Source organism: Rattus rattus, chromosome 16 (assembly GCF_011064425.1).
Source record: "Rattus rattus isolate New Zealand chromosome 16, Rrattus_CSIRO_v1, whole genome shotgun sequence".
NCBI classification, from domain to species: domain Eukaryota; kingdom Metazoa; phylum Chordata; class Mammalia; order Rodentia; family Muridae; genus Rattus; species Rattus rattus.
The window spans coordinates 24,327,267-24,336,986 of record NC_046169.1 but is presented as its reverse complement, the minus strand read 5'-3'; the positions used below and the strand labels follow the sequence as shown (position 1 = coordinate 24,336,986).

The 9,720-nt window shown below is 45.2% G+C and overlaps 1 protein-coding gene across 1 annotated transcript; it reads right to left on the bottom strand.

Moving 5' to 3' along the window:
* Positions 1–3,952: 3,952 nt before the first annotated feature.
* On the bottom strand, positions 3,953–9,268 carry LOC116885648 (zinc finger protein 11). Its single transcript, XM_032886955.1, has 2 exons — positions 9,152–9,268; positions 3,953–6,291 (listed from the first exon to the last, which is right to left on the bottom strand). The coding sequence occupies exons 1-2, from the start codon at positions 9,159–9,161 to the stop codon at positions 4,355–4,357; spliced, it is 1,947 nt and encodes a 648-aa protein (XP_032742846.1). The 5' UTR covers positions 9,162–9,268; the 3' UTR covers positions 3,953–4,354.
* Between the last annotated feature and the right edge of the window lie 452 nt (positions 9,269–9,720).

Here is a 9,720-nt window from a genome sequence, read left to right as displayed (position 1 = left end):
ACAATATTCCATTGTGACATCACAGCATTCCATTAGGAGATCACAACATTCTATTGTGACATCACAACATTCCATTGTGACATCACTGGGGTATGTTTCCATAATAAAGGTCTAAGGTGACATCACAGTGCTCCATCATTGTCATGCAAATGTCCAACTACACCAAAATTCTGAGTTGTGCCACAAAGAATCATTGTTACATTACAATGTTTCCCTGAGCCATCACCACGTTGAACCGTAACATCTCAGTGTTGCATTGCCAGGTGACAGTTTTCCATTGTGACGTCAAATTTTCCACTGGTACAGTGTCCCACTGTGATAATGCTGAGTTTGGCATCACAATGGTCCACTAGGGGTGGTGTGCTGGTGTGACGCCATAAGGCCACATTTTCATATCACAATGCTCCTCTTTCGCATGACAACTCTCTTTGTCTTTGCACTGCCTTAGGGTTTTATTGTTGTTAAAGAGACACCATGACCACAGCAACTCTTATAAAAAAAATGATTTAAATGAGGCTGGCTTACAGTTTCTGAGGTTTAGTCCATTATCATCATGGCGGGAAGCATGGAAACATGAAAGTTCTACATCTTGACTGGAAGGAAACCAGCAGGAGACTCTCTTCCGCACTGGGTGGAGCCTGAGCCTAGGAAATCTCAGAGCCTACCCCCACAGTGGACAAACTTCCTCCAACAAGACCACACACCTCCTAATAGTGCACTGTGTATGGACAAGCATTCAAACACACCAGTCTGTGGAAGCCAAACCTATTCAAACCCACAAGCACAGAATGAGGAATTACAAAGCTCCATTGTGAATGTAAAGTTTCACTGTGTTGTTACAATGCTCTGTCAGATTACACCTCATTGCTGCTAGTGAAGAACTTAATCCCTTTTGTTGGTGTGTTTTGTTTAAAGGAATGTGGAAGACTTCAGAATTTCGGATTAGAAAATCTGTTGAATGCTGTATGAAGAATTCACCAGTTTGTGTGAAAGACAGAAGTGCTAATTATAACACAGACAGTGGAGACTCAGCTCACCGCAGGGAGTGGGGACTCTATTGGCTGCCATGTGTGTGATACCTTGGCAAAGAATCTGACTATGCTGTCCATGTCCTGATCATCTGTCTGAATCTCAACTCAAGAGGAATAGTCCAACATCTTTTGCAGAGGAAATTCCAAGACATGCCGTTGAGGCTGTGGTGTGGTCATTACTGGCTACTCTTATCCAAGTCTACGGTGAAAAGGGGCAACACATGGGCTGAAATGAATACAAAGTGTGCAGCTTGGAGAGGCAGGGAGCACAAGGAAGCTTCAGAGTGCAGTGAAGCCATGTGCTAAGAAAGAGGCAGTGACCATTAGAGATTAGGATCACTAGACGTGACCTGCTCTGCATCAGACAGACAGGAAGATATCGGGGAGATCACCCAGCTCCAATCTGTGAAAGGAGCGAGCCGAAGGAGTTCTCTGATCCTAGAAAGCATAGGAGAACAGATTCGATTGTAGGCAGAGTGGTGAGGAGCCCACCCAAGCTGAAGGCTGCACCGAGCAGTGTCGCCCGTGGGGCAGTGTTCTTGGAGACTGGAGATACAACATTATGAAAATAACTCACATTCCTAAAGGCTGGAACTTTTGCTGGACCCCACAGCCAGAGTTCATAACACCCCTGGAAGCCCCGTTAGACTGCTGGTCTGCCATGAACTCAAAGTGTTTGCTTAACCTGCCTTTAAGAGAAAAGTGGAACGATCACCCGTACTAACCTTGGATTTCCTATATAATAAATGTTTACAACACAAGCTAAAGGCACAGCTGTAATTTTTAAAGTATGTACTCTCCTAAGCCCCTGACACAGATAATGCATGTGGATCATTTGCTAAAAGCAGCAGATACAGAGGCCAAAAGCAACTTCCTATAATCTACCAGAAATGTTGGAAGCCATCATTTATGCACACCGGTGGAACGGAACACAGGATCCAGAGGCCATGCATGGAAGAGTGTTGCTTTTCGGCTTGTGTCCCCCCACGGCTTGCTTTCTTATAGCACCTAGGACCACCATCCCAGGGCTGGTGGCACTGCCAGTGTGCTATCTCCTCCTATATGAAACGTCAATCAAGAAAAGGCCAATCTAGTGGGGGTGTTTTCTCAACTGAGGTTCCCTGTCTCCAACTGACTCTAACTAGTGTCACGTTGACATGAAACCGGCCAACACTGATCTAACCCTTCAACTGCTCTTAACGCTTCTCCAAACCATCAGGGAGGACCGCACCCATCAACCATCAGGGAACTCCACACCACCTCCAAGAAGACCGCCATTCTGGAACTCCCCCACTGATGGCTCCTGCCCAGGAAATCTCCCTTAGTTACATGTCTCACTAACCTCTGCACTGTTCATGTCTCGCAACTCTACCTATGGTCTGTACACATTTTCTCTGCATGCACGCACACGCACACACACACACACACACACACACACACACACACACACACACACACACACATACGTGCTCATACACAACTTCACTCTGGTTGTCTCGTTCCCCCTACCAGGCTCACCACCATGACTCTACCCAAAAGCAACCCTGGTCTTGTTATATTCTGCCAACTACACCAAGTGTTGCTAAAATTCCTTCTGGGGATCGGATATAAACATCTACCTCTTCTCGTAAAGCCCCAACAACAATCAGAGGCATGAGTCCGCCCGAGTTCACTCTGGGGGAAACAATGAGTTTACTGGGCTTCCTTATAGAACCTAGGTAAGGGGTTACTTATGGTGTGGGTGTTTCCCCCTACCAAGGCTACCTCAGAAAGCACAACGGCTTTCCCACAGCAACAAACCCCACTGGGCTGATGCTTTGCAAGCAGACTCAGCTGAACTCCTGAAGTTTGCGGTTGATTGGCTCAGAGGATAACCACGACCGACAAATGGTCACATAAACAGTCATAAACTGTAACTCATACATATGCCCTTATGATTAACAGACATCGAATCAGGAAGTCACTATTCTAAACAGAGAACCATGAAGTTGTTTAAATGAGTGCCATTAAGACAAAATAGATTTTGTTCCCCCCAAGCACAAGGGTTCTACCTTGCCTTAAATTATCAACTCCCTTAAAATTATTTTTGGTTGTTCTATTTTCCTCTTATTCTTAATCATTATCCATAAACATAGAACTGCTTCTGTAGTTCTACTCCTAAGGTTTACCACTGGACTGTGATTTGTACATCTCGGTCAACACAAACGAATACCAACATTTCTGTGTTCTTTGTATGTATCCAAAGGAGTTGACAAAAACCATATGACAAAGAAATGAACAAGTAATTTAAGATTCAGAAAGCTAGAACACTTTATTACACTTTCACATCCTTTGTAATTTCTGGGTTAAGTGCAAAAAGGATGGATTAAAATATCACATACAAAAACATCTCCAAATCCATACGTCTGTTGGAGGGATAAAGACAAGGGGAACAAGAACCACCAGTGATTCAGTATTCCTCAATGATGTATTACTAAGATCTCTTCTGTGCATGCTATAGTAAGGTGGTTTAATCTCTGTGACAAAAATAACAGGTCAAACAACATATACCAGAGAGGACAAATGAAGAACCATTCACTCCGTGTATGTACTAAAATAAAGTCTCTACATAATACACAGTTTTTCAACTGCCTATGATAATTCTTTTTTTTTTTTTTTTTTTGAGCTGAGGACCGAACCCAGGGCCTTGAGCTTGCTAGGCAAGCGCTCTACCACTGAGCTAAATCCCCAACCCCATGATAATTCTTTATACACGTCAATTTTTGAGGTATGGGCTGGGCCCGGGGATGCCAGCCTTTTGTCCCAGTGCTCTGGACGCAGAGGCAGGAAGATCTCTGTGAATCTGAGGCCAGCCTGGTCTACAAAGTGAGTTCCAGGGCTATTACAGAGACCCTGTCTTTTTTTTTTTTTTTTTTAAAAAGGATTTGCTGAGGTATTAGTGAAAGCTATATTAATCTTTTCATTTTATGAGGGGCTTTACAGTATAGTATTGGACCGTTCTAGGGGTTAGACATAGGACAATAATACTCTTTCCAATAGGAATTTGCTACTGTCCAACAAAGAAGGGCTTTGATCAAAGGCCAGGCCACATTATCACATCTGTAACAGTTCTGAAACAGCGCCACGCACCTTTTAAAGGTTTTGCCGCATCCCTTACACCTGCATTGTCTCTGCTTATATATGGGCCTCTTGGTGCAAACGGAAGATTCAGCAGTTTTTAAAGACAGTAAGTGCATGAACGAGTTTTTGTCCTTTATGAAACACCTAGAACAACTCTCTTCCCATTAAGGCGTCGCTTCTACACATATACACATACACCAATTCTAGACGTGGCTTGGTTTCAAGAGTGTGTGAGTCTCCTGGTGTCGCTTAAGGCTGGAGGAAGTAATGAAGGCCTTGCCACATTCTTTACATCGATAGGGTTTCTCTCTGGTATGAGTCCTCTGATGTCGCGTGAGCTGTGAGGAAAAGTAGTAGGCCTTGCCGCACTCCCTACACTTGTAGGACCTGTCTCCAGTGTGGACCCTCTGGTGTTTAGTAAGGTATGAGGAACAGTTAAAAGCCTTGCCGCACTCCTTACACACATAGGGCTTTTCTACAATGTGGATTCGCTGATGCTTCTGAAGGTAGGAAGAACAGTTGAAGGCCTTGCCACACTCCTGACACACATAGGGTTTCTCCCCGGTGTGAATTCTCTGATGCCGATTAAGCTGGGAGGAAAAGTAATAGGCTTTGCCACACTCCTTACATTTATAGAGTCTGTCTCCAAGATGAATTCTCTGATGTTTGGAGAGATAGGAAGAACAGTTGAAGGCCTTGCCGCACTCCTGACACACGTAGGGCTTCTCCCCGGTGTGGGTCCTCTGATGCTTGGTAAGGTATGAGGTACAGTTGAAGGCCTTGCCACATTCCTTACATATATAGGGTTTCTCTCCGCTGTGGATCCTCTGGTGTCGGATAAGCTGGGAAGAACACTTAAAGGGCTTACCACACTCTTTACATCTGTAGGGAATCTCTTCGAAATGAATCTTCATGTGCTGGATCAAGTAGGAGGAGCAGTAAAAGGCCCTGCCACACTCCTGACACTTGTAGGGCTTCTCTCCCGTGTGGATTATCTGGTGTCTTGTAAGCGTGGAACTGTTATTGAAGGCCTTGCCGCATTCCGGACATTTGTAGGGCTTCGCGCCGGTGTGAAGTATCTGGTGACGGGTAAGGTTTGACTGATACTTGAAGGTTTTGCCACACTCTTTGCAGATGTAGGGCTCCTCCCCAGTGTGGATCCTCTGGTGTCGGATAAGCTGGGAGGAAAGCCGGAAGGGCTTACCACACTCTTTACATCTGTAGGGCATCTCCTCGAAGTGAATCTTCATGTGCTGGATCAAGAAGGAGGAGCAGTAAAAGGCCCTGCCGCACTCCTGACATTTGTAGGGCTTCTCTCCCGTGTGGATTATCTGGTGCCGACTAAGGGTGGAGCTGTTATTGAAGGCCTTGCCGCATTCCGGACATTTGTAGGGCTTCGCGCCCGTGTGAACAATCTGGTGTCGGGTAAGGGTTGACTGATACTTGAAGGCCTTCCCGCACTCTCTGCACTGATACGGCTTCTCTCCGGTGTGGATGACCTGGTGCTGGGTAAGAGACGAATGCTTGCTGAAGGCCTTCCCACATTCTTCGCACTTGTGCGGTTTCTCTCCTCTGTGAGTCACCTGGTGCTGACTGAGCGTGTGGCTTCTCTTGAAGGCTTTGCCACATTCCTGACATCTGTACGGTTTGGCTTCAGTATGAATGACTTCGTGCTGAGTGAGGGTCGAGCTATATTTAAAGGCTCTGCCGCATTCTTTACACTGGTAGGGCTTATCTCCGGTGTGGGTGATGCGGTGCTGTGTAAGGACAGAAAGTGTGGTAAAGGCTCGGCCGCACTCTTCACACTTGTGTGGCTTCTCTCTCTTATGAGTCACCTGGTGCTGAGCGAGGTTTCTGCTTCTCTTGAAGGCTTTGCCGCACTCTTTACATTTGTAGGGCCTTGCGGCCGTGTGACTTATGTGGTGCTGGTGGAGGACTGAGCGGTATTTGAAGGCTTTCCCACAGTCTTTACACTTGTAGACCTTGTCTCCTGTACGCACCCTGAGATGCTGATCGGAAGCTGATTCGTCACCGTCTTCCTGCTTGTCTGACGTCTCTTCGCGGTGTGCACACTGATGGATGGTAAGTTTTGCATGTTGATCAAAGTCTTTTGCTGAGTTGTTACAGTCAGAAAGATTCTCTGGAGAGGAAAGAGAAGGGACAATTTCATGGCTAAAGCTATGAATGACATTAGACTAACAGCATTTTCTCTCCCATGCGTTATTTCACAGCCTCATTAATGGCCCATTTCATTACACGTGGGTTGGATTCTCCAAGGATCCGATGGCGATGTGCATGGAGAAAAGAACTGATTGGGGGTTAACTGAGTGTGGGAGCTGTAAGCTCAGCACTGAAGAGGGTGAAGCAGAAAGATCAAGGCAAGTTCAAGGGGTGCAGGGACTCCATAACAAGGGCCAGGATAGCCTAGGCTATACAGTGAGACCTTGTCTTAAAACAAATAAACAACGACTAAAACAAACAAAAAACAAAATCTAATAACAGTGTCTTAAGTGGTTTTACTGCTGTGAACAGACACCATTACCAAAGCAACTCTTATAAAGGACAACATTTAACTGGGGCTGGCTTACAGGTTCAGAGGTTCAGTCCATTATCATCAAGGCAGGAGCATGGCAGCATCCAGGCAGGCATGATGGTGGAGGAGTGGGAGTTCTATATCTTGTTCCAAAGGCAAACAGAAGACTGCCTTGCAAGCAGCTAGGAGGAGGGTCTCAAAGCCCACCCCAACAGTGACACACTTCCTCCAACAAGGCCACACCTCCTAATAGTGCCCCTCCCTGGGCCAAGCATATTCAAAGCACCACAAACCCCAAAACAACAACAACACTTCTGTGTGTGTTCAGCTGTATGTTGTGGTGCAGAGAAAACAAAAGCCAGCAGCAGAGCAATGAGGCCCCCAAAACCATGGCAGCCTCATTGCCCAGTCTCCTTCTAAATGAACATTTGCTTCAAAGTTCAGTCCGGCTGCATTTCAGTTGTTCAAGTTCCTAGTTAAAGCATGGAACAGGTGCATTAAGGAATTACCCAAACTTCATTAGTAGAAACTTACATTACCACATGTGATGTGGCTATTTCATCAAACATATAGTCTCTTAACTGATTTTCTGGGATGCTGTATGCTCTTGATCTCAGTTGGTCATGGGCTGTTGGTTGTGCAGGGTTGTCCCATACTGTAAACTGCGCATTTGTAGGGCCTTTCTCCTGTATGAACTCTCTGGTGTCGACTAAGAGTTGAGCTATTACTGAAGCCTTTGCCACACTCTTGGCATCAGTAGGGTTTTGCCCCAATGGGAACAATTTTGTGACAAGTAAGGGTTAGCTGATATCAGAAGGCTGTGTTACATTCTTGTCTTTCTTTAATACAAATTGTTAAGGTCATAATTCCCAAATCTTCTCAAAATAACCAGTCACCTCAGTTGCTACACTAAGGTGGCTTACTTCTAAATCTAACATCAAAGCCAGGCCAAGAGGACACATCCTTGGGATGGCAGAAGAGCAGACCGAGGAGCCTCTCCATGGCCCCACAGGAATGTGAAACTAACAACAGATAACAGATATCATAGTTTAGAATAAATGTCTTTTGTTTGTTTGTTTTGTCCTGCTCTAGTGAAAAGCCTAGGGAGAATGAGAAACACCTGTCACCTCAGTGGCTACAAAATAACCAGTCACCTCAGCTGTCACAAAATAACCAGTCACCTTAGATGTTATAAAATAACCAGTCACCTCAGTTGTTACAGAATAACCAGTCACCTCAGATGTTACAAAATAACCAGTCACCTCAGATGTTACAAAATAACCAGTCACATCTGGCTACAAAATAACCAGTCGCCTCAGCTGTTACAAAGTAACCAGTCACCTCAGCTGTTACAAAGTAACCAGTCACCTCAGCTGTTACAAAGTAACCAGTCACCTCAGCAGCTACAAAATAACCAGTCACCTCAGCAGCTACAAAATAACCAGTCACCTCAGTTGCTACACTAAGGTGGCTTACTTCTAAATCTAACATCAAAGCCAGGCCAAGAGGACACATCCTTGGGATGGCAGAAGAGCAGACCGAGGAGCCTCTCCATGGCCCCACAGAAATGTGAAACTAACAACAGATAACAGTCAACTGCCTTTGTGGTAAATCCCCAAAGAACTTAACATGGACGGACATGCCCCAGTGAGGACAACAACTAAGGCCACCTGAGGGAAGTTTTTTGTTTTTTTGTTTTTGTTTTTTTGTTTTGTTTTGTTTTGTTTTGTTTTATCTTTGTCATCAACCACAGCTCCTCTTTTCTGAAAACAGCATTCCATGTCACCCCAAAATATAAACTACTTCCCACATCAGTTGCTCTCTTGGGAGAGGAAAAGAGAGGACCGATGCATGTATGAGGTGTCTAAGGGCTGACAGGTAACTTCAGTGTAGTCAGAACAGGAGAATGTATGTGCACGCACCTGCAGAGGCCAGAAGGGAGCAAGGGAGCCCCTGGATTATGGGAAGTTGTGACCTCCCCACCAAACTAAGCATTGAGAATCAAATTTGTGTCCTCCCCAAAAAGCAGGACTTGTTCTCAACCACAGAGAATTCCCTCCAGTCTAAGCCCTGGAGTCCTAAGCAGATAAAGATAAAAGTAAGACCCTACAGAAAACAAAAATCTATTTGAAGGACTCTGATGAACTCTATGTGGTTCACTGGCATATTATCTGGATGGCCCTGGTCCACAGAGACAGGAACAGATGATAGACTTTACATTACCATTCTTTTAATTCATTATTTATATACTTAAAGGTTATGCAGTTAGGGCCGGAGAGATAGCTCACAGTTGCAAGCATGTGTAGCTCATCCATAGGACCTGGGTTCAGTTCCTGGCACCCACATGGCAGCTCACAACTATCTGTGACACCAGCTCCAGAAAAATCATCTCCACTGACACAGAGCTTCCCAGTCCACGTCTGAAAGCCGGGCATCTTTCTGTGTCTTCTGTGCCATACCTACCTACCTGGGTACATGGTTCCTGACTCCTGTCCCTTCACATCCCAAGGCTCTTGTGTCTGTTCCAGCAGTGTGACCAGGGAGGGCTTACACACAGCAAGACCTGTGTATTGCAAACAGAGAATGGTGGTTCAGTTACGAGTCTCCTAATAAGTAAACACATTTCTCTGACTGGACTGTACTGGAAAAAAAGAAATATAAAAAGAGATTTGAAGGAATGATTTTCGCGATTATTCCCTGACGTATACATTAGAATATGTGTGAGGGATTTTCAACTTGGAGATGCTAAACTTCGCTTGCACACTTGACCAACTCAAAGCAGAAGGGGAGATGGAATGTAAGATTCAGGCACAGTGCTTCATGCCAGTTACAATGGTTTAGAGCAGTGGTCCTCAACCATCCTAATGATGCAACCCTTTAATACGGTTCTTCACGTTGTGGTGAGCCCTAACCATAACATTGTTTTGTTGCTACTTCATAACTGTAATCTTGGACTGTTAGGAATCATACTGCAAACATCTGATATTCGAGCCCTGCAAGGGTATCATGACCCACAGGTTGAGAACTGCTGATCTA